The 25,493-nt window shown below is 31.5% G+C and overlaps 2 protein-coding genes across 5 annotated transcripts; one reads left to right on the plus strand and one right to left on the minus strand.

Annotated features, from left to right (window-relative positions):
* Positions 1 to 14,733, minus strand: LOC148626451 (uncharacterized). Of its 3 annotated transcripts, none has more exons than XM_088570470.1 (12): positions 14,469 to 14,733; positions 11,268 to 11,341; positions 10,273 to 10,701; positions 9,648 to 9,746; positions 8,387 to 8,598; positions 7,657 to 7,852; positions 6,550 to 6,629; positions 5,192 to 5,606; positions 4,784 to 4,882; positions 3,820 to 4,061; positions 1,568 to 1,760; positions 1 to 145 (listed from the first exon to the last, which is right to left on the minus strand). In XM_088570470.1, the coding sequence occupies exons 3-12, from the start codon at positions 10,697 to 10,699 to the stop codon at positions 72 to 74; spliced, it is 2,037 nt and encodes a 678-aa protein (XP_088426596.1). In that variant the 5' UTR covers positions 10,700 to 10,701; positions 11,268 to 11,341; positions 14,469 to 14,733; the 3' UTR covers positions 1 to 71. The 3 variants fall into 3 exon arrangements, with proteins under 3 accessions (XP_088426596.1, XP_088426597.1, XP_088426595.1); XM_088570471.1 differs by lacking the exon at positions 11,268 to 11,341 and adding an exon at positions 13,218 to 13,380; XM_088570469.1 differs by lacking the exon at positions 11,268 to 11,341.
* LOC148626452 (rhomboid-related protein 4-like) lies at positions 14,675 to 24,612 on the plus strand. Of its 2 annotated transcripts, none has more exons than XM_088570475.1 (7): positions 14,675 to 14,725; positions 17,362 to 17,884; positions 18,902 to 19,051; positions 20,163 to 20,243; positions 21,306 to 21,353; positions 22,424 to 22,561; positions 24,458 to 24,612. In XM_088570475.1, exons 2-7 carry the CDS (start codon positions 17,422 to 17,424, stop codon positions 24,523 to 24,525), a joined length of 948 nt encoding a protein of 315 aa, XP_088426601.1. In that variant the 5' UTR covers positions 14,675 to 14,725; positions 17,362 to 17,421; the 3' UTR covers positions 24,526 to 24,612. The 2 variants fall into 2 exon arrangements, with proteins under 2 accessions (XP_088426601.1, XP_088426600.1); XM_088570474.1 differs by lacking the exon at positions 14,675 to 14,725 and adding an exon at positions 14,802 to 14,950.
* The last annotated feature ends 881 nt before the right edge of the window (positions 24,613 to 25,493 follow it).

Consider the following 25,493-nt stretch of genomic DNA (forward strand, 5'->3'; position numbering starts at 1 on the left):
CAATGAAGATGACTTCTATTTGAAAGACATGGCTAAAACAAATACTGTTGAAGATCTACGACCAGTATGATTCAGCGACGGCTATTTCTACATTCCTCATCCTCCATAATCTCTTTAATGATCAAATCAGGAAGCTCCTTTTTATCTGTCCAAAGAAATGTGCTACACTTTAAAATGTATCATGCTATTTAAAAAAAAAAATACATGTACATGAATAAAATATTGCAACAGTATTAATTTTCACAGATTCTGTCTAGTGAACATATTAACAGGTATTAATTTTTACAGTTTCGATAAATAATTAGCATTATATAGTGATAAAAATCAATATCAGCAGGTACTCTTTTTCATGTTTTCTGTCTACTGTGAAAATAGCAAAAATTAGTACACTACTAATATGTGTACAAATACAAAACATTCATTAGCCTTATCATTAAGATCATTACATTATAATGTTGTTTTTTTTTTCTATCTATTATGGTTTTCAAAATAAAGCGAAAAAAATGCAATTAAAAAAATATAGAAAAGGACCATTCCACAACTTCAACCCTATGACGACCTGTATAGAGCTCTTCAATCCAAAGAAGGAGAGACGATTATATATATTTATCTCTTATCTCTTATAATATTTTAGATATACCATAGCTTAAAATAAGTGGCTTTACTGCTATGTTCTATTAATAGATATAGTGTCCTGGTTTTTCCGCAGATAAAAAAAATTGCAAATACAACTTTAGCACAGGAACATTAATGACATTCAATAAAATATGTCAAGTAGTTTCCGAGAATAAAATATATGAAGACAAGTTTATGGACTATGACAGATGCCAAAATGATAACAATAGCTAGCTTATATGGCCCTTTTGACTAATTGAGCTTAAAAAATGACTTTTTATCCATGAAAGGTGTATAGGAGCATTAGGCTGTGATTATCACCCAAAAATATCAACTTAATCATAATAACATTTTTAAAGTTATCAGGGAAATGAAAATTTTGTGGCTTTAATTCAATGTAATGATCTTACAATGATGCCACAATGATGCCACAACTACAGTGTACTTCATTTAAATCAAATTGCTGAGAAATTTTGATACATTTACATCTAGAAAACTGTTTTATTCCAGAAATATGACCAAAAAGTTTAAATGAACAAAATATCTAAATTTTGGTCAACTTCAATTCTTTTGTCATACATTTTCTCATTTGTTATCGATTCCAGTCTCAAAATTTGCAGTCAACACTTTTAAAACATGATGGTTAAATTTCAATTGAATGTAAAGCCAATAAGAACCCGTATTTTATTTCAGAGAAGAATAAGCTATTCTTATTGGTTAAAACATGGTCATGTGGTATTCATTAATATGCATTAAAATGTCACATGATAATGCCCTCTCAAGGTTCTTCAACAAAATAAACACAATAGTTGCTTATGTAGAGGGGATTATCATTAATTTGACTGCCCTTGGAAGCGATACTGCCTTCAACATTGATAATACCATCACCCCCCCCAATCTAAAATTTTGTACCTGCCCCTGTCTATGTTCAAATTTGTACTTTAATTCTTACCATTCAGTCTTAAGATTGTACATTTATGGCCTTCATCATCCTTCTGCATTATCTTCTCAAGTTTATCTGTGAATAGTTTTGCCTCTTTTCTCATTTTGTCAAGAGTAAGTCCACAGATCACAGAGTTACCCATCCCTTGCAATGTTCTGATTGGTGTTGCAAATTCACCAGCAAAGTAGTAGGAGTGTCCATCCTGAAAGAATATAATTTTTTAAGGAGGTAGACCTAGGGTAAGGGACATAACCCTTGAAATCAGTGATACGTTTGTATCAAATTCAATTTCACCATAGCCTTTCAAGCTTTCATATGAAACGGAATAAAATCAGTCCAAGTCACTTTGATGCTTACATAAAATAGATGTAAAATGCTGAAAACAAATGTTCCAATGATCTGTAAGAGTTGTGTCCCTTATCCTAGGTCTACCTCCTTAAATTATTATACCTGTAGCAGTGAATTATAAAATGTTTCCTGCATAATGAATTTATATAACTTAAATGTGAAATAAATTCTTTTATTCCTTCCAGCTGGTCAAATCTTCACACTACTTTTTTCTTGTAAAATAACTCTATTTGATGTCACTGATGATTTATGTTTTTTAATCCGACATCAAATAGAGTAATTTCACACTGACAATGTGTGACAGGGGATACATATCTCTGTGATTATAGTTTATTATGGATTTGCCTGATTTTTGTTTTATTCAGTACTTTAGGGGTGTTGTGTTTGGAAAAGATGAGTAACCTGCTCCTGCTCCATGCAATGTTTATAATTTATATTGAGTTATCTCCCTTTTTATATCAACTGAAGGTCTATAATATATTATCTTTTTTGTAGGAAGAGAAATTTACATAATCAATACATCAATATATGTGGTTAAGCATGTCAATCAAAACCCAAAATTTGAATTCAAAACAAAAACTTAATTTAAAAAATTCAATTTTGTCATACCATGAAATTTTGTTCTTCAAAAAGACTTCTATAGCATTTTTTAATATTTTTGCAAGTTTTTTCCAATATGCAACTCATTGCCTTTGTCATATAGATTATGATTTGCTAGAACTTGTATTCTTCGGAGGATTTAGTTTACCTCAGCTGCATATAAATTTCTTGTCGTATTTAATGATCACCACAAACTAAGTTGGGGCTTTTTTGTTGGGCAAATATATGAATCAAATAGACTGTCTGTCCAAAAATTTATATGACAGTTGGTATCATAAAGAGATGTGCAAAAAAACAAAATAATAAGTGTCTGATGCTTACAAAGGAAGATAAATTCTAATATAAGGGTTTTGAACACTAATTGAATGTACTTCAAGCATTAGGTACCCAGGTATCACTCAGTCGGGTCAGTCACAATACTTCAAACTTCATGTATCAGGATATCACTCAATGCGGTCAGTCACAATACTTCAAACTTCATGTATCAGGATATCACTCAATGAGGAGATTGAAGTCATCACTACAGAAGTTTTATGGTCGTCATCATGAACTCGTGGATCGTTATGGTGTATCCATCAGCACCATGAAAACTGATTTTTTCAACGGGTCATAGTTTTCCTTTCCTGGTTTGTCTACCCCGGACTTGACTTTTTATTAGCAACTCGGTGGGTGTTTCTAGAAAAGCAGAGGACGCTTACCCTACCGGTGCACCTGGTCCATGCTCCCAGTTTTTAGTGGAGTCTGAGTTGCTCATTTACTTTTGTTACTTTGTATGTATGATTTTAGTTACTTTATGTTCTTTGTTGTGTATGTCTGTTTTCCATGTCTGGTCTTTGTCCTAGGATTACATTCTTTTGATTCCCGTTATAACCTTGGTTTCCTTGATTACTCTTTCAAGCATTAGGTACCAGGGTATCACTCAGTCGGGTCAGTCACTACTTCAAGCTTTATGTATAAGGATATCGCTCAGTGAGGTCAGTCACAATACTTCAAGCATTACATACCCAGGTATCACTCAGTCAGGTCAGTCACAATACTTCAAGCTTTATGTATCAGGAAATCAATCAGTCAGGTCAGTCACAATACTTCAAACTTTATGTATCAGGATCACTCAATGAGGTCAGTCACAATACTTCAAGCTTTATGTATCAGGATATCAATCAGTGAGGTCAGCCACAATACTTCAAGCATTAGGTACCCAGGTATCTTTCAGTCAGGTCAATCATAATACTTCAATATCAGGATATCACTCAGTGATGTCAGTCACAATACTTTTTTCTAATTTTGATGCAAACTAGGACTTTAAGACAAACCTTAGTTAGCTTATAGAAATTACAGGAGAAAACTCTGACAACTTTTGTCTCTTGTTGTTCCTTTGTGGCATCAATTCTGCCCTGGCTCTCTATGGTGTAATGTTTTGTAGAGATGTCAAGCTTTGCTGGGACCTCACAGCTCTGAGGAACTATCTCCAGTAGTCCAGAATGATAGTGAACAAAAGGGTCACGTGTATCAACTCCTAAGGCTTTCAATCTCTGCTCTATTCTTTTTGTTATTTCTGCAAAATATGAAAGATAACTATGCAATCATGAATTGTTTTTTTTAGGATTTTATCAGTATTTAACAAATCATTTTATGTTGTAAAAAAAATTCCAATTAATATTGTTTTTTTTTTCTTTTTTTTTTTTGCATAGGTAAAAAATCTACTTAAAAATACCTGGCAACTTTATTTTGTTGTTTTTAAAACTATAGCCTATATGTAAACATGTAAACAATGCATACTTATCTGGATGTCAAATACGTATGTACATTCTGCATGAAAATCCAAAAGTTATTGAACACACTAATCATTACAATTTTGTTATTTATTTTATAAGTCATATTTTGTGATTTGGAGAACGATCCTGCATTAGTGAGATTGAAAATTTTGTTAGGCAATTAAATTTTAGTTATTGAAATTTTAAGTTAGCTGTTTTTTTTTTTTTATTATTTTCAATTATATAAAAAAAAAACATGGTGAATTCTGAATTAAAAGTGTATAAAATACCAGAAAATCATATACATTTGACATATAAGTGCAATCATAGAATTTTAAGTTTCTTCAACAAGCAAAGATTCATTTTTTAACCCAAAACAATGATTTACAGAGGTGTAAAATTGGTCACTCCTCAGTGCTCTTTATACAAATCTTACATCCTGAATTTTCTATTCAAATCAATCAACCACCCTCCCATAATCACAATCTAATGATTGCTCCATAAAAGTTAGTTGCTAGGATACCTGGCAATACGTGTCGTAGATAATTGACAACAAATCCCCATACTAAGCCTTGGTGTACATTTCCTACCGGTGACTGTGTCCGTAAGGCAACTCTTTGTCCTGAAAAATATTAAACGTCAGTGCTTTTAATGGCTGCTTTGTCTGTAATTCTGTTGTTGATGAAGCTACTATTAATTCATTGAAATTATTCCCATGAAACATGAGATTAAATTTTTTGGAAATTTATATATTTTGCTTCTTTTATCAAAGTATAACACTATAAAATTTGAAGAAATTTAAACGAGCCAAATAAATTTGAGAGAAAATCAATGTTAGGTACCCTCTCAAGTTGTTAATTTATTCTGCAATAACAAAATGAGGACATTAATTCAGAGATTAAGATGTAACTTATAAATATTTTTTTTTTACCTTTTATAACTTCATATACCCTGCTGACATAATCCTCTTCTTCTTTAGCTTCAATATAGGTCAGCCACCGAATAAATGTTGGAATTTTCTCTGGTTCAACATTATATAAAAGGGGTAATACACAAATATCCTGAGACTCATATTCTTTGTTATCAACAGCACTAGACAGTAATTCAGCTAACCAAAACTCTATTGTTCTTTGGTTCTTTGACAAAATTAACACAACCCATTTGGAATCTTTCACTTTTTCTTCTACAACAGGAATGGACTCTTTCTCTGGACCAGGGCATGCTAAAGTTATGTTAGGTCGCTCTGTTTTTTCCTTAAGACGTCCCTGTATGTAAAATGCTTGCTGCTGATCTTCAGAACAGTGAAGTATACACACATCATACTTGTATTTCTTCTGGGAATGTTCCTGGAAAACAATGCTAAGAGATTTGTTGATATATTTCCCTCATTTTGCCTTCTTTTCAATGTTATAAGTTTTCCCTCATTTTGCCGTCTTTCCAATATTATATTTTTTTCTCTGGCCTTTCCTTCTTTTTAATCTTGTATTTTTTCCCTTCTTTTTAATGTTATTTAATGTTATATTTTATTCCCTGGTTTTGCCTTCTTTTTAATGTTATTTTTGTCCCTGGCTTTGCCTTCTTTTAATGTTATATTTTTTTTCACTGTACAGGTTAAACAGGTAAACAAATATCCTAACTTGAACACTTTCTGGAATGAAAACTGTCATGCCTCCATATAAATTCATGTATCTGTACAGTAATTCAAAATTTTCAAGATACATGTTAATGCATGTAATGACAGGATCTTTAACATCTATTTTTATTATTCAACTGTCAAATAAAACCACTGTGTCCTTAAGAGTTGATATTTAGTGTCAGTCTCTGTAAGAATCAGGCAGTGGTTGAAATGTGGTATGATAAAACCCATCATTTTGAGTGCTTAATATGATTATTTGCACCATCAGTCAATCAAGGAAACAAGACAAGATTCTTCATATCATTTTTGTAAATTGAGTCACACTTTCATTGAAATGCACTAAAAATGAATATTTCAAGGGCAGGTAACTCTGTCAAAACTATCATTTTTCTAACAGTCTATTCAAAAAGTTTCTGTGCAAATCCAGTGATGCAAAGAGCAAATAATGGTCTTCTCAAATAAAGAAAGCATCCTTGAGTGAAACTATACAGTCAGATCGGTGGGTTTTGACATGCATATTTCTTATTTTGCCCATTTTGCCTGTTTCTTACAAAAACTTATACTAAAAAAAAAGAAACAATGTATGTGGGTACTTTTAGGGTCTTTTGACCTCTGCTTTATCTTGAAGCTGACAAAGCCATATGTGTACTTACAGGAATAGCATCATCTGATTTCTTAGAAAGGTGACGAAGTATGTGTGTACTGGGTAATCCCTCCTCTGACTTCTCTTCATCTAGAATAAAAAGATATTGTTAAAGGCTTTTAAACAAAAAAAAATTGTGAATTTGTACAATTATTCTTGTTATGTAAAAAATACTACTTCAACAATAAACTTATGTCTATGTATTTAAGTCATTTACATGCTAAAATTTTTTTTCCATTTATTCATTCACAAAGATGTTTGATGTAAAACTATCAAGAATAATAAAATAATCCATAATTAAGGAAACGGCAATATCTGGTAAATATCTGGTAAAATCACAGGGATATACTGTAAACATACTATTTTTAGAGCAGTTCTCATTTTTCACGGTGGACAGAAAACCACAAAAAATAATACCAGAGAAATTGATTTTAACACTATTTAACACTAAACATTTTTTTTGAAACTGCAAAAACTGATACAAATATGTTCACTTGACAAAATCTGTGAATACTTATACATTTACAAAAAGTGTATCCATCTGCACCATGAAAACTGATTTATTCAACGGATCATAGTTTTCCTTTCCTTGTTTGTCTAACCCAGACTTGACTTTTTATGAGCAACTTGGCGGGTGTTTCTAGAAAAGCAGAGGATGCTTACCCTACCAGTGCACCTGGTCCATGCTCCCAGTTTTTAGTGGAGTCCGAGTTGCTCCTTTGCTTTTGTTACTTTGTATGTATGATTTTAGTTACTTTATGTTCTTTGTTGTGTATGTCTATTTTCCATGTCTGATCTTTGTCCCTGGATTACATTCTTTTAATTCCCGCTATAACATTGGTTCCCTTGATTACTCTTACAGTCGCTAAAACATTGCTGCTTGGCAGTTAAACACTAATCAATCTGTCAATCAATATCTTGTAAAAAAAATGATAACAAACAGGTTCATATTGAACAGATCTTATTTTCATTTTCTCTGCAAACTTTTTGTAAATGGTCCAACTGGATTCTTTTTAATGAATTCTACACCTGGGGAATTCTAGTCTAGCCCTTTTTCAAATATTGTAAACCCTTATCCCCAACCCGACCGAAAAAAAAGAATCAAATGGATGTTTACCATTGTAAACTACAAGCTCATATAACATATGACACTTTTTGTTGTATTCATGACTAAGTATCTGGTCCAACACATGATAAAATCTTTCTACTTCTAAGTTCCTTTGTTGAGGGGTTAAATGACCTAGCTTTTCATAGAATATCTTCCCTATACATCCAAAGGCACTGGGAACCTCAGCACAGCAATAATATTCAGTCTGTAATACAAAATACTTATTTATTGTTAAGATAGTGATGAAAAATTACATTTTTTTCATGTAATAACTTTTCATATTTAACCTGAAATACCCTGCTTTGTTTTGTTTTTTTGGTTTTTTTTTAATTCTTTGACTGTAGATTGCACCAAATCTTCAAAATAATTATATTTTTTTTACATTGTAATACAAAGACATCTGACAAAGAATTTTGTATTCATTTTACATCCAATAAAAAACTACTTAAAAAGGTTTTAATGTTCAAATGGGATACTTATTATTATTATTATATTAAAAACTTTGGAGCTGCTCTTTATGAATTATAATAAAACCAATGTCATTCAAGTAATTTTTATTACAGCATAAAAATGACTAAACCAAGATTTGAGAATTGTGAGGTAGTTTAAAGGGATGGATGAAATGACAGACTAACAAACAAAATAGCCTTGTCCATTTGTTAGTCTGCCATTCCATCCATGATATCTATACACAAACCATTCACTTAAGAGTGTGTATAAAAAGTACAGAAAAACAAACCTCATCATCTAATATGGAGTATACATTAGGTGTGTAAATTCTCCTGGTACCAGCTATATGTTTTTCAATTTTTAAGTTGCCAACTTGTTTAATCCTCTCATCCTCATTCTGAAAAACTGGACACGTCCCAGATCTAGGCAGTAACATAAAGAATCGTGTGGACATTCTTCCTGTGCTGAACCATTCACTGTTAATAACATTATCGGCAAAGTCTAAAAATATAAAAATTACCGGTATTGTATATTTAACATTGGCAATGGAGTATGTTCAGAAAATATCAAAATCAGCCCCAAAATCTAGAGTGTTTCAAATAAATTTGAAAATTGCATAATTCACTAGTGGAATATGTGCCTTCGTTAAAAACAAAGTTTCATTGCTGTAAAAGTTTGTGTTGCACTAAAATTGTAGATGAAATAAAGAAAAATTTGAAAATTTAGCCATATTGTGTTAAATTGTCTTATTTCATGCGACATTTTTTATGTAGAAAATGTAGAGCACCTTAGTGCAAAAATAGCCTTCTGTACCATCACAACTCCTAACAAAAGATTTTGTTGTTCATAGGTTGGACTCTATTTTTGGATTAAAAAAACAACCCCTCATCCTCCCATTTTAGTTATAATTCAATAAAAACTGTGTAGAAACAGAGGTCGGTGCCTTCCTTGTGACTTAATTATGACATAACAGCTTGTATTTTCTGCATATTAATAATCATATAGTATTTTAGCTTTGAAATAAGGAAATACAAAAGTTCAAGTACTAAGCAAAATAGTAGGCCTAAAATTAGAGTTTGTGAATTTACCCCTTTTCAGAGATTGGATTAATATCAAAATTAATAAATCTGTTCATTGTTAGAAACAAAAAATTGAAAGGAATTTTTTTTATACTGCAGGGGCAGATTCAAAATTTTTTTGTAAGGGGTGGGGGTTCCCATCCAGAAATTTGAAAGCAGAAGGGGATTCCAGGCCATCATTTTCCTATTTTTGACAATGTCATGTACAAAATTTACAAACTTCCAAGCAAAAGAAGGATTCGGACACCCCAAACACTCCCCCTGGATCCATCATTGCACTGAAAACATCAATTGTCCAAATCTATGCAAATTGAAATGCAAGTGAAAAATAAAGTAAAATTAAGAGGGATAACTCAAGAAATATATTTTTTTAAGTATAAAAAAAATATATATTTATATCTATTTCCTCCTTTTTAACTGTGTTCTTAACTTCACCATACATAAATAGTTTTGCTTTCAATACCAAATTACCTGTCAAAATAATGCTAAGATAACCCAAAAAATGACTCCAGGCAAGTCCAGTAGCTAAGTTACCAACAGGCATTTTCTTGTCCAGATCTGTACATTCTCCTGTAAAAAAAGCAGACATTGGGACAATGTCATTCCATTAATGCCTATCTCTTATTATTTGAATAATATTACCAGCTGGAGGAAAGAATACATAAATTATAGCAGGTAACTTTTACGAGGTGCTAATTTAGGCATATTTTAGCAGTTTATCCAAAAATGCCACAAACAATTCCACAAAATATTACTCTTGGCTTAAGTACTTAATGCATCACTTCACAGCTGCCAAAATTTGAAACTCCAAAATTCTCAATATACCTTAATTTTTGCCTCAAAATCTCAAAATGTTACAATATCTATTTTCTATCATTTTTTTTTTTATCAAACATTACTATTTTTTTACACTATACTTAAAAATCATTAAAAAAAACAACATACAAATAGTTTGGTTAACATTGAATTCAATTCAGATATTTCACATTACCATGAAAATGTTCAAAATTTAATGAAAGTTTTGAATTTCAAATATAGCCATGAAAATTCAAAATTCACATTAAATTTTCAAAATAACCTAAACCAGTCACTTTACCTTTAATAATTTCAGTGACCTTTTTGATTGTAAAAGGTAAATCATTGTCGGTAAGTCTAGCAATCATACTGTGCTCCAACATTGGAATCTTAGGTATGTCATGTCTGTCTAGTTCATCGAGCAGTGCAATTGTTACACACATTTTGTTTGTACTTATGCTTTTTTCTAGTGCTAAAAATATTTCGTAGGTACACTTGAATCGTTTCTTAGAAATTTTTGACAGGATGAACAGGACTCTCTTGCTATTTTCAATAAGAGCTGGCATTGAGGTGACATGAGTTGATAATCCAGCTTCAATGTCTGTTTCAGGAAGAAAAAAATTAAGATTGGCCTCCTTTAGCTCAGGTATGATATACTTTTTAATGAAAAAATCATCCACCTCATCATGGAGTAAGAGAACCTCTTTTTGGTTTCCAAAGGCAGCCATTTCTAAAAAAAAAAAAAAAAAAAAAAAAAGCACATGTTAGCACTAAAAAATATAACAGTCATTCCTTAAAATTAAATTTAAATACCAAAATTCAATGAGTTAATCATTTAAAAAGTTTGGTGACGTCACAGTCATTACAAAATTTGGTCTATGTGACAATAAACAAAATTTTTGATCCAATCAGAAACCGTGCTACTTCTGAAATTAAATTATAATGATTTAATCAAGTGATGATGTACTAAAACATGGAAGAAAGGAAGATGATGGGGCATACAAAAGCAACAGGTTAATCTTTTTTCAGAGAGAAACATTTAAACTTTCAAATTTCTGTCCAGACTTTGTATGCATGTACTTGGTATTAAAACCATGACTACTCATGAACAAATGTTTTTATCATGAATTAGATGCCATGTTTAATTCTCAAATTTGATGCCCCTTCTCCAAAAAGGTCAAAAGGTCATCAAGATAAATGCCCGCTCTGAAAGTGTAGTGTAACTATATACATAAAATTATGATAATATCCAATTAAAAAACAAACTAAGGAGTCAGAAAAGAATTATTTCCTAACCTGTTCTATTTCAAAATTTCCTCATTCCTGATGAGACAAAAGAGCATGTCTCTGTATAAGGAATATGGGTAAGACTGAAAATACAGTACATTGTTTCAGTTTTTGGTACAAAGAAATCTAATACGTTTTCGAAGGGTGGATCCAGAGGGGGGTGTAGGGGGTTAGCACCCCTTTTAATTGGAAAAGTAAAATTGAAAGAAAATGGCAAATAATGTCCTAGCACCCCACCCCACCCCTTTTCTGGGGAACCTCGGCTGGCACCCCTCCTTTTCAAAGTGTCATGAAAATGACAAATTTTCAAATAACCAATGCTTCCCCTCTGGATCCGCCACTGTTTTGCAAAACTACTGTATAATTATTTGTATGTATTCTTATATTTTGTGAATTGTATCATGCACATACAGGTCTTAACCAATTATTGTATTTGTGTTTGAACCAATGGCTATTAAGTATTGAATGATTTAGTGTTGAGGGTAGCATGGAAAATACGCAATACACAGTGATCAATAAAAGTAGTCAACTTAGTTGTGGGCATGGCCTATATAAATAGCTCAAAGATTTGTTTCATCAACATATAAAACATCATAAGAGAACGGATTATCAATTGAAATTACCGTATTTTAATGATAAGCATAGTAAATGTGTTTATTACCAGTAAAACCTTTTCTTTTGTTTTAGATACAAAACCAGTAAAGATCCTCACTTGGTATACAGGTTAACTTCCTGTCAGACTGAAATTGGGCTCTCATTCAAGGTTAAATTTGTAATGATTACCAATATGAGGACTTTGTCCTATGTATACTATAGAAGCAAAACAGTAATTTATAAAGGGTTTCTGAAACCAGGCATTATCGTAAGGCAGGGGTTCCAGACTATTATTTGGTCAATTTTGCAAAAACTTTGCTCAAAATTAACGAAATTGTCACATTTTAACAAAGGGGGGATTCCAACCCCAAGAGCCATTACACTCCCTGCTGTATTCACCACTGAATAGTTTCAAGCGGTGTTTGATTTATTATCACCTGTTCTTTATTTATAATACTTAGCAATTTTTTAAAACATGTAATATATTAGGCTTACCTCTACACAATAAATATGATATATTGCACAAAATAGAAATTTAAATAAAATCACAACACTAAAACTTATGTAATATCAAGAATTTGGTATTTGTTTCCTGCTATATCTCCATTCTAATTTCAACTACCACACATTTCTAAGAATCTCAATAAGGGAAATGGAAACTGTCCTTCTGTAATTCTTGCTCAGGAAATTATAATTGGTATTATCAAGGTTCATTAAAGACAGACTTAAAGCCGTAAGGGAGTTATGTCCCAATTATCTGCTAAACTACCCACACTTTTGTAATAACATTAAATTTGTTTAAAACATACTAATATAGATGTACAAGTACATAAATTTTAAGAAAATTTCTTTGTGCTTTAATGCTTTCATTAATTGTTATGATGTCACAATAATACATCATATTACTATGACTCTTTAAAAAGAGAGAATAAATTTACAATTGTAATTAGGGCTAATAAGAGCACTTATTATTCCTTATCCTTTAGAAAAATAGCAAGGGTCTGTTTTCACTCCTGTCAAATCAATTGGGAAATTGAGAATTTCAAGTTTTGCATTCCGATTTGTATTAGGTATAGGTTTGCATTGTGATAGTGAGCATATATTTTACAACTGTTTTTTTTTTAACTCAGGCATATATATGGTTATCAAATTTTGTGGACAGAAAATCCCATTAATCTATGTTGTGAAAAATGTTGAGCCAAGAAAAACCAGATTAGATATATGGAATTTCTTAAAATTATTCTTTTCTCATTTTTATGTCACAATTTCATACCTATTTTTTTTTTTTTTTAATTTTCATTTCCTGTGTCTGGATTTTTTCGGTTGTTGTATTGATAGGTCTTAATATTATCATTTTTAACTCACCCAGCTTAAAGGCCGTGTGAGCTATTGTTATCACTTTGTGTTTGTCGACATCTGTCGTCTGTTGCCATTAGCTTATTTTTTCATACATTTTCTTAACTCTGAAACTGTTTGACCAATTGGAATGAAACTTGGCATGGCTGTTCTATATGGTATCCTGCACAAACTTATTGTTTAAAAAAATTGAAGCTTTAATAAACATGGCTGCTGTTACTATAAATAGTACATATGGGTCAAAATACAATTTTTTGCAAATAAATCAAAAAGTGTTGAATTTAGCATAATTCTGACATGGTTAATTTTAAAAATTATTTGTAGCCTAATGTAGCAGTTATTGCCCTTGAAACATTTTTTTTTTTTTCACATTTACATCTTTGAAAATCTTCTTCTCTGAAACCATGCGACAAAATTGAATGAAAGTTGGCACAATTGTTCCTTAGGGTATCCTGCGCAAACTGATCATTCAAAATTCTTCATTGGTCATAAAACATGGCGGTTGTTACTAAAAATAGAACATAAGGGTCAAAATGCTGTTTTTGTTATTTTTTCCTTAACTATAGAAGAAAAATGAAGATGAAAGCTACTTAAATGATAAACATGATATTCTGACTTGAAGGCAGTATTGAATTTTTTTTAAGGTGGCCTTTTTCAAAATGGTTGCCATTGTGTGACCATTTTCATCCATTGGTTGCCTGAATTTAATGGTGATGATGAAAATGTTGTAAAGCCATGGATAAACTTAATTTTATGTTCTTTTTCAACAAATGTATACTGGGATAATGCCACTCAGACCTGGTGGAATAACAGGGCATAGGGGTACCCGTGCTCAATTTTTTTCCAGAAGTTCTAAACACTTTGAAGTCAATTTTTTCCACATTTAATAGTGCCTTAGGTACTCAGTTGAACTTACACCATTCGTCAATATATGCTCTTTTTCAGCATTTTTTTGTCAAACATGGTACAATACATGATCTTTACTTACTTAGTTAATTGGGCATGGTTTGCCAGGTGACTGATTCAGGCTCTTTGAGAGCCTCTTGTTATATATAGTATTTGTATGTACAATTGTACTGTATAATGTACTTTATTAATTTTGATGTAAAGTGCAGAGTTATATTTTAATATTGGTGCTATAAAAGTTGTATATAACGGCTCTCACTCTGTCCCTACTTGCTCTTAAACTTTAAAACTGCAAAACTGAAAGTACAAGCAGATAAATAGTTTTGTGATTAGAATTTTCAACATATTATTTACCTTCATGTCATTTCATGTCAGTTTTAGCTACACCATTTGAACACTGAATTATTCCTCAGACATTGGAAGCTGCTAAAGCACATTTGTCTTGTTCATTTTTTCCAAGATTCGCAAGAGAATTTTAATTTCGAATACGCTAAAAATAGAAATGAAATTCCGTGTTCTGTTTTTGTTACTTCCTTGATTTTATCTATTGTCTTTTTAGTGTTTGGCTTAAAACATTGGATTTCTCTTAATTAGAAGCTGCATCAAAAATAGTAAATAATTAATGAGGTTTAATGATCAAAACAAACAAATACATCTCGATGACAAAGCGAAAGTTAAAGTACACGTCCGTCAAATAAATCTCATTGGATGTGTAAGATACGTCATTAAAATGGCAGCCTCCTTGAAAATAGAATAATTCATTTTTGTTTAGAGGAAGACAAGGAAATTCTGTTGAATACATGGTAGCAATGGTGACAAGACCAGTGTTTTAATTTGTATGTACATATGGATAGTGAGCTTGCATATTGATTGTTCATATGCATTTTTTTTTCAAGATGAGAACCACTGGGTCTTGTCTTACTTAGCTTTGTCGACTATTGATTGCAGATATACTATCACGTATACAAAGTGTACCTTACTCTACGCGAAAGTTTACTGCCTTGGATAGGATAGTTGACAAAGACCTGTGGTCAACCACAACATGAGTTTAATTTCTTGACCAACTTCAGTGTGTAACTTAAGAACTTGTGGTTGACAAGTATATTAATATGGAAAAGGCATTGCCTAAATCAGCGAGCACTGAAAGCTTTACCATACATGTACTGTCTTTGCAAGATCCCTCAAAATAGTAAAAACATTATGAAAAAGGTGGGGATCGGATGACAGGTTTTGTTTCGCAAGTGCAATATTTCTATTTTAATTTCAACAGCAAGCGAAATCAATATTTTTATTTGGAAATCTGCCTTGTTAAATAATAGGGGAATTTTTTCAATGAATGAGCAAGAAGCATAATTGGTCACTGGCTTCCCGGTTGAAGTTAAATATTTTTAACTGCTTTAACTGGAACGAGTGACTGTGAAAATATTTTTTTTCCCATTCCAACCCCATCCCCCTTTCCCCTTCGCTTTTTAAATGGTCAATTTATATAAACAAATTTCAGACGCAACCAAAAGCTGCAAACAAGAAAATGATTGCCTTTCCTTTCTTAGAAAAGCTATGCTTTGATTTGGATAATACTATCGAAGTTATATTTTTTTCCAAGGTGGGTTAGGTTCTTGACAACAGCAACAGTGGAACAACAGAGATACACATACGTACATCCACGTGTTTCCTGAACTTTTTAATAACATTGATCACATTCACTTCTTTAAATAGGAAAAAAAAAGAAAAAGACATGAAAACTATCAGAAAAGATTAATTTGTTTTTACTAAAACGTAATCTTAACCTATATTTCTTAATTTATTCGATTGAAGGAAATGATGAATTTTCTCCGTAAGGACAGTCACTTTTTGTTACTTCTAGAACATGACTTTTTTTTCATTAGTGTATTGGGGAACCCAAAGGGAAATTTGGAAAGTACACATAATAACCGTAGAGCTCACACCGCTTTGCGGTGCTCGCTATTATTATTTTTTTCCATTGTGTTAAAATGTAACTGTTAGGCTGTTATCCATAAATACCATAAATAAGCTTTTAAAAAGAGTGCATGAACTCATAAATAAAACCTAAATTATACCTTGTGCAACTGCTGTAGACCCCAGTAGATGACCAGACAGTAACAAACCAAATTGGCTAAAGAATTGTTCCTCTTGTGAAGTACACTATACTAGCTGATAATTTAATTCTCACTACTTTTTTGGTTACAGTAAATATGGAAATTTCATACCGTCTATTTTATATGGTTTTTGGTATCAATTTTTTTTTTTTTTTTTTTTTCCGATCATTGTTAAAACCATACATGTATTAAGTGATCTTCAAAAAAAATGTTCACAACTCTTTTTTCTTTTTGTTACTGGTCTTACCACAAAAACTGTGAAAATAGATCTGCAGCAAACTTTTTTTCTGTTTACAATGAGCACCAAATATGTATTCAGAGAGCATGATAACCTCTCAAAATTATATCTTGACCACAAAGGATAAAACCCTAGAACTCTCAAGAATGAGTATACATGTATATAGCCAAATCAATTAAGTGGTCACATTAATAGTAATTAAGGAGGCAGACCTAGGGTATGGGACACAACTCATAAAAATCATTGGAATGTTTGTATTCAGCATTTCACATCAATCTCATGTAAGCATCAAAGTAACCTGGACTGCTTTCATTCTGTTTCAAATGAAAGCATTACAAGCTTGGTGAAATTGAATAAACATATCACTGATTTCATGAGTTATGTCCCTTACCCTTGGTCTACATCCTTAAATCTAACTTCATAATGCAGATAGATCATTGTGTTACAATACTCTGCAAATACAAGCATATGACAGAGATGACTAGAATTTTAAGTAGCAGGAAAAAAAAGAAAAAGTAGCAGGTAAACTGATGAAAATTTTGTAAGAGTTTCACCCATTATTGAAAATAAAGTAGCCATCCAATTTTACCAGTTGACGGCTTCTATTGACATCCCTGTATGAAAATAGCACTTAGCTGGGCAGTGTTAGATTTGGTTAAATAAATTATGAGACAGGCACAAAATTAAATATTATTTACTTGTGATGAACATGATGAATTTGAGTAATAAACAGGCAGAGTTTGAGCTTTGCAGAAATGGTAAATTGCCAAGTTGCCCATGTTTATTATGCATGTTATGTCACCAGGAGAAATTTCTGTGATCTTTATGCTTATCCACCTGTATACCTGTATTAACCAGCTTTGCTGTCATACTAAATTATTTCCCTTTTCAGGTAATGTACATGAACAACTTAAGAAATACAGATTTTATTTAAATACAGATAATATTGACAATGCCTTACCTAGGTGGAAGAAGATCAAGAGGGTCAGGACTTGGTGTGATGCTTCTTGGAGCACAAATGTTGAATATGGGTGTTGAAAATATTCCACCAGTGACTTTAGGGTCAGTTGTCTTCCAGGCAGCCATCTTTTTACAGTTTGGAGATCTAATGAAATGGTTTCCAAATGCTGGAAAAGTGTGTTTAAGTGTATACCATGTCATGTATCGTAAGGAATGGCGAAGACTCATTCTATCAGCTTTGTTCCATGCTGATGACATTCATTTATACTATAATATGGCGTCATTCTTGTACAAAGGGAGACTACTAGAAAGAAAATTTAAAAGCATATATTTTGCATTTTTATTAGCAGTATTTACAGTTTTGACTAGTTTAGTCTACATTGGACTTAATATTGCCCTAGAGAAGATTTATGATGATACTCATTATGAATTAGTATGTGCTGTTGGCTTTTCAGGTTAGTTGTACAAAAATGTCCTTACAAATCTTCCAAGAATTTTTTTCACTAATGTAGATTGAATTTCTCATTTTTTTTACTCACTAGTGAAACCTGTCTAAACCAGACACTTTTTTTTTCTTTGCTAGTTTTTGCTGTTTTAGGTTTAAAAAAAATCAGTTTTCTATATCATTTTTATTGCAGAATTACAAAATTATGCATGCCATAAATGAAGACCTGTATTCAGTGAAATATATACTTGTATTTTGGTGAAAAAATCTTTCAAGTTTTTTTCAATTTGTTTCGTAATTTATTTTAACAAAGTTAATTGGATTTTATTCAATTTCCTTTTGGAAAGAGAGTAGTACATGTACACATGTAGCACATCAATATTCATACTATACAAATCAAAAACCTTTTTCTGTAAATCTGCATATTTGCTTGAAGAGCTTATGTGTCAGTATCTGTAAGAATCAGGCAGTGGGTTAAACTTGTGAAACATGGTATGAAAAAAAAAACACCATTTTGATAGTTAATTTACCTATTTTCACCATCAGAATCAAGGAAAACAGACAAGATTTTCATGCTGGAACATTGAGTTATAATTTCTTTGAAATGTACTGAGAATGAATATTTCAAGGGCAGATAACTCTGTCAAAAACCTCATTTTTCTAACATTCTGTTGAAAAATTTCTGAGCAAAGCCAATGATGCAGAGATCAAATAATGGTCTTTTCAAATAGAGAAAGCATCCCTGGGTGAAATTATATTGTCAGATTGGTGGGGTTTTGACATGCATGTTTCTGATTTTTCCCCATTTTGCCTGATTCTTACAAATACATACACTTAATTTGCTATTGACAAAACATTTATTTGTCTAATATTGTCCGTTGAAATATTACCATGTAATATATTGGTTGAAAGACTTAAAATTTTTATAACTTTTTGAACATAAAACATGGTAAAGATAGAATGAATCGCAAAATAAGTATACATTTGACACATTTGAATTCTTAAATTATTTTTTTTCTACTTACAGGTGTAATTTTTGCCTTGAAAGTTCTGGTCAGTCACTACACTCCTCCAGGGACACAGTACATACTTGGGTTTATCCCAGTACCATCAAAGATAGCTTTCTGGGCAGAGTTAGTCATAATACAGCTTATTACTCCTCATGCCTCCTTCACTGGTAATGTCTTTGTGGTCGCATACTTAGAAAGAAGGTCATGGGTTTGATCTCCAGTAGAGTCATACATGTACATATGTACATGGAATAGTACAAAGCAGGGGTCTAGCACATTGAAAGTGTGGCCCAGTGTGTCAGAATACTATAAAGCAGGGTTCTAGCACATTGAAAGTATGGCCCAGTGTGTCAGAAAAGTACAAGGCAAGGGTTTACTGTATTTTTCAGTCAATTGATATTATCATAAATTGCATGAAATATCTGCCACAGGACATAAAACTACAATCAATTAATCAATCTGTCATATATTAGCTTTTTAGCTCTCATTTGTACCATACAAACATGTATGACTTCTCTCGATTCAAGATAGCTTTCTGGATAAAGTTGGTCAACATACAAGTTCACTGATCATTTTTCACGACTTGTCAAAGGGACTACCAGTAGTTAAAAATTTCCTTCACATGTTTGATAGATAAAAAATAAAACAATGATCAGAAACAATTTATCTCTTTATGTCAAGTACGTTTGTTTTTGTTCAAAGTCTCCGATAAAACCATTAGACCATCCAAGATACATTTAAGGTAGATTTATTTATACATGTACATCTTATAAATATGTATGACTTTAACACACTGTGAACAAGAGATATGAATATAATCACAAATGGATATTAAAATTTCTTACACTCATTCAGAACCTCTGACGTGTTAGGCAAAAAAATAATATGTCTGCTTTCTGCTACCCTACATACCTTTTTCTTTTTTGTGCCTATCCTAAACACTGTATGGCCAATATGGTGCAAGTGCTGTTGAAGTCTAGATTGTTTCCCGAATAACATAATGTAAAATGTTTTTGTTTTCTTTTAAATAAAATATAATTTCCCGACCTATCTTCCCAATATCTTTTGCTGGTAGCAGGAAACAAGACTATTTCTTTTTTGCCTTAACAAAACAAGACTATTACCTTTAATCAAAATTCAAATAAATTAAGTAAGAACAACGTGCTGTTTTACGACGGACTATGATCCTTCTTTTATTCTAAAAAGAAGTTAGCAACCTGAGACAACCATGGTTTGATGGTCAATACTTCATTAATACTGATTTTAGTATAATTTTAGGTCACTTGGCAGGGATATTGGTTGGATTATTGTACATTAAGGGTCCACTGAAGCCATTGATGGACAGCGTCATTCCTCCAGGTAAGTATTAGGCTTCCAGCTTATATTCATACATTGTAGATATTATATAGATAGCACTGATTTACTGAATGTTCCATGTATAAAAAAATTGACATTTCTCACTGTTGAATAAACGCATTAAGATTTAAATCATGCACAGAACAAGTTCCACACTCTTGTTAAATCTAGGAAGTTCTTCAGCACTCGTGATCATATTTTGGTTATTCACTCTTTCCTATTAATTATCCTATTATTATAAATATTTTCCAGTCTAATTAATTTCATGTACTATCTACAATTGATTATCCCATTATTATTTAGCACATTAGGCTTCTGTATACTAACTTATGTTCATGCTTATTCATGTTCCTGTTTCAGAATGTTAATTCAATTTTTCTGCTTTTCGATTTTGAAACTTTTTAAGTCAAACTTGAAAGTGACTTATTCATGTTATTTGTGGCAACTTAAATTCCTGTTTTTCCTTGATCACAAAATTAGCAGAATAAGAAAGTTTACATTATTTAGAATATACTTTCAAAATATCATAAAGTTTAAGAAATATTATGGTATTCATTGCCAAATTTCTTTCATTTATTTCTCAATTTTTTGAATTAGTGTTGTTCTAAAATCTTCTTACATTTATTATGACTGCAGTTAAATATCTAGGATACATGTATTTAACTACCTTTTGAAAATATTAAATGTGAGCTGGGTAATTTGGATTTCTTAATACTTTTGTTTATTTAAGTGACTTGCCTGCAGTTTAAAAGAATTCAAGATTAAAATGAATTGGTTATACACTACAGAAAGAGACATACCATGACTGATCACTGACATGGTAGTATACCACTCTGCTAGTGGTAACACATATTTTTTTATTGAAATAGATAGTTCCCATGTTTAAAAAAAAATAATGGTAGGTTATGCCAAACAACTTCCAAAAATAATTTGTAAGAAATTTTAAGAAATGATATTATTGCTTACCACTCTCAGAGTGGTATGCCACTATGGCGGTGATCAGTCATGGTATGTCACTTTCTGTACTGTATAAATAATATGATCTTGACCTTTTTTTATTTGTAGCTCCATCTTACACATATCAAAGACAAGCCACAGGGTACAGCTCTTCAGGTACTAATCAATTAAAGAATCAGACAAAGCTTACACAGGAAAAATTACATGCTCTGTCATGGAACCTGCCAGAATCTTATGATTATTGATTCATACATGCTCTGTCATGGAACCAGCCAGAACCTTATGATTAGTGATTCATATATTTCTTAATCCCAAATATATTGGAAATCCTTCAGTAGGCCACATAGAAACTGTAATCAAAAATAAAAGTGCAAATGAAAGTTGCCCACTGGAGATACTAACACTAAATACATGTATTGGTTTCGCTCTACTACAGAAAAGTACAGGGACATTTCCCACCAGAATTTTTACAAAATAACTTGTCCAAAATTATTAATATAGCAGATCCAAGGTAATGAGCATGGGAACAGTTGTTTTTAGGATGTGACAAATGTATTTGAACAATATCATAGATTCTTGTGAGATAAGATGAATCACGCCTGCCTGGTTTTTAGAAAAACCATGCTTAAAACATGGGCACATGTTAAGGACACATGTTTTTGTGTCATTAAATATACATGAAATCATATGTTTCAAAAATCATTTTGAAATTTTTCCGGAGTTTGAAAAGTAACATAGCTAACAGATGTAGCTACATCAGTCCTGCTTGACAGTTACATTGATATGTATTGAATCAACAATTTATAGCTTATCATTTTTTAATCATATACATGTAAGTACATGTTCAAAAATTGTAAAAATTAATAAAAATAGTTTCGTCTCTGTTAATTTTGCATTTTCTAATTTTCTCCCCATGTATGTAATCAAAGAGAGATAATCCATGTTCCATAATTTTTTTACTATTGAAGAATCTTTGATGTTGCGTATATATTAATGATTAAAAATGCTCATGACAAACTAAAAAATAATTTCATATGTAGGTACACTTGTACCAGTTAAAGTTAATAAATACATTTAAAGGGAGGTACATGTATTCATACCATCCAGTAAATATAATTATAACTGACAGACTAACTTTTTACACATATTTATTTAGTATTTTACCAATTATAGCCATATAAAGTTCTGCAATACATACAATATACATGCATGTTTATTTTTTGTAGCTCCAAACAGAACATACAATTTTAGAAGTACAACAACCAGACAGGATACCAGTTACAATAACTATACTGGTGGCCTTAGTGAAGAGGAGCAAATGAATAGAGCAAGAGAAGAAAGCTTAAGGTCTGATAGAAACACTGGTATGTTTTATTTTCTTGTCACTGAATTTTTGAAGAGTTTTAAATTAATTTGATGATCGTGAGCAGCTGAAAATTTGAAAATAAGGGGTGCTACGCTATGTTCCTCAAAAAAGGGAGGTGCTAGACATTATTTACCATTTTTTGTCAATTTTACACATGAAAATGATAAATTTTCCATTAAAAGGGAGATGCCGACCCCTTACACTCCCTCTGGATCCACTATTAGTGAGTTAAGCAAAATAAAATGATAGTCTTGTTTCCTGCTACCAGCCAGAAAAAAAGAGGGTTGGTAGGTTAGAAAATAATTTTATATTTAAGTTTTTTTTCTTTGACATTTCTATACATGTGCTCTGCCTCAGTGATGTGATTTTACTGACACAATGTCTTTTATTTTTTCTTATCTTCTCCCAAAGCTACTTCTCTTTAACTTCATATATAGGGCTTGTTTTAATTTAATAAGAACATAATCACAAGTAAACTGGTGGCCAACATGGCCATCGCTATATTATCATAGGTATAAATGTCGATAATGGAAGACGTTTAAGACACTGAAAATTCGGTGAATAGAAGTTTGGAAATTTTGACTTTATAATTATTTGAAACAACTTATGGGTCGGCAGCAAAAAAAATAGGGACACCTGAGTAGCAGGAAACAAGACTATTTTTTTTTTTGGCCTTATTAATTTTTAAAGGATGATGCAAATATACACCCCTACAGCAGAGTTAGAAATAGTAGCCTGCCTGCCAGCCCAAGACTGGCTATTTTTTGGCACGACTGGCTAAATTTAGCAAAAATCTTTATAACCTTATAGTAAATATATTGAAAAATTGAATTCAGGACTGGCTAGAATTTGAGTGAGTTTCCTATCCTGCCTGCAGGCAGCCTTTAATGATAGGTATTCAACTCTTTTTCTACATGTACACAGCCAAATGTGCCACACATGAGAATCATATTGTTTGCAACATATGATTATCATATGCATCGAGCACCATAGGATTATCATATGTGGCACATTTGGCTGTGTACTGACTGCTGATTATCTTATTTTCAGATTTACAAACTTCCATTATCATCTGTCAAAATGTATGCACTTCAAGGAAACTAAAATTACGTGGCCTAGCTTAATTGCTAGGTACATATGTTGCTAAACAAACTGGAAAAGAAGTTATTACCAGATCTGTTATATAAAATGTTGTAGTATAGATTCTTCCACCTTTACATACAAAAACCTTTGGACTACATATAAATATTGACAAAACAGTGAGATTCTTGTAAACCCCCTTTTTCCAAACAAAATGTTTTTATTTTTAGTACATTTAGTCTTAGGATTCACTAATTACACAAGTTACTGTTAACATATTAATTTTTGCTGTTGCTAATTTTCGCAGATTCTGTCAAGTATTGGCAGTTATCAATTTTTGCAGTTTCATAAAAATGATAAGTGTTATATAATCTACTTCGCGTGTACTGTTTTTTGTCACAAAAATAGCGAAAATTAGTACGTTTACAGTATTCATTAATTATTTAATTTTAGAAGTATCACACTTTTTGATGGGATAAAAAAACATTACCGGTAGTCCATCATCTCATAGACCAAATTTTGAAATGTAACCTTGATGTCATCAAACTTTTTAATGAATTTTGACTCTAGAATTATTAGTAATGACTTCTAGAATTATTAGTAATGACTTCTAGAATTATTAATTTTGACTCTAGAATTATTAGTAATGACTTCTATATTTTTTCTGCTTATTTGAAGTAGCATCAGTGACTGTGGCGCACACTAAAAAACCTTCATAGGCCAAAAAAATATATATTGTCTTTCCTTAAATGTATAGTGAAACAAAATGATGATATTAAATTTGGCTTGTACATAGACCTGTTTGTATTTGTAGGTAATTCAAACAGACTTGACCCAGATTTAGATGATCTGAGACAGAGACGTGCTGAAAGATTCCAATGAGATTTTAATTGACACAGCAAGGACTGCAGGGAAATATTCAGCAATAAAAGAATCTTTACATATTACTTAAATAAACATAATTTTTTACTTTACCTTTAATTATTTCAAAGCACCACATTATTGTGATCATGGAATATAAAGTGGCCCTATTTTAAATTAGGTCATTTTATTTCCAAACCCAACATACTTTTGGATAAATGTCAAATTGACTACAGACCATATCATTACAATTGATATTAAGATTGTTTATTTATCTTGTACTGGCAATGCAAAAGGTGAATTCATTTTTTGTTCCTTTTTATTATCACTTCACATTAACTTGTCAACTTACTATAGAAGTATTGAAAAATGGTTTCATTTGTTGTGATATTCAAATAAGTCATTGTTTAGTTAAAATAAAGATATTATCAATTCTCAACAAATGTGTAACCAATGGCTTAAATATTTTCTTGAAATTTACAGTTTTCTGGATTTTTAAGTACTTTTCTGTCTAAGAATCAGGCAAAATGTGTATAAGGTGTGGCACATGAAAAAAGCAGAGTTTATTACATTGTCCAAGTATTTATACATCATAACCACCAGAAATAACCACCAAAGAGTTTGCAAAGTGAGCTTTTTCAAGGTATTGATAGGTCATATTTAGTTGAAATGTACTATTGAAAATGTTTATCCACACAGGATTTATTTGAATATCTTTCCAGTTGATTTTAGATGTATTGAATATATTTAAGGCAAAAAATACAAATGGAGAATTATAATGTGCCACCAATTTCCCAATTCTTACACAGAATTGTACTTAAGAGTGATTTATTGCTTTGTCAAAATTAGTTTATGGCCCACACATAAAATTTCTGGCAGAGTTGTGTTCCTCGGACTTATTAACTGTAGGTAAAATGCCTATGAAGAAATAATGTCTACAATAAACTTGACAATTTTTTCATCATATTTATTCAAAACATCTTCATGTT

The sequence above is a fragment of the Perna viridis genome, chromosome 2, assembly GCF_037379345.1.
Source record: "Perna viridis isolate PV_CMFRI_1.1 ecotype Kerala chromosome 2, ASM3737934v1, whole genome shotgun sequence".
In the NCBI taxonomy this organism is placed as follows: Eukaryota; Metazoa; Mollusca; class Bivalvia; order Mytilida; family Mytilidae; genus Perna; species Perna viridis.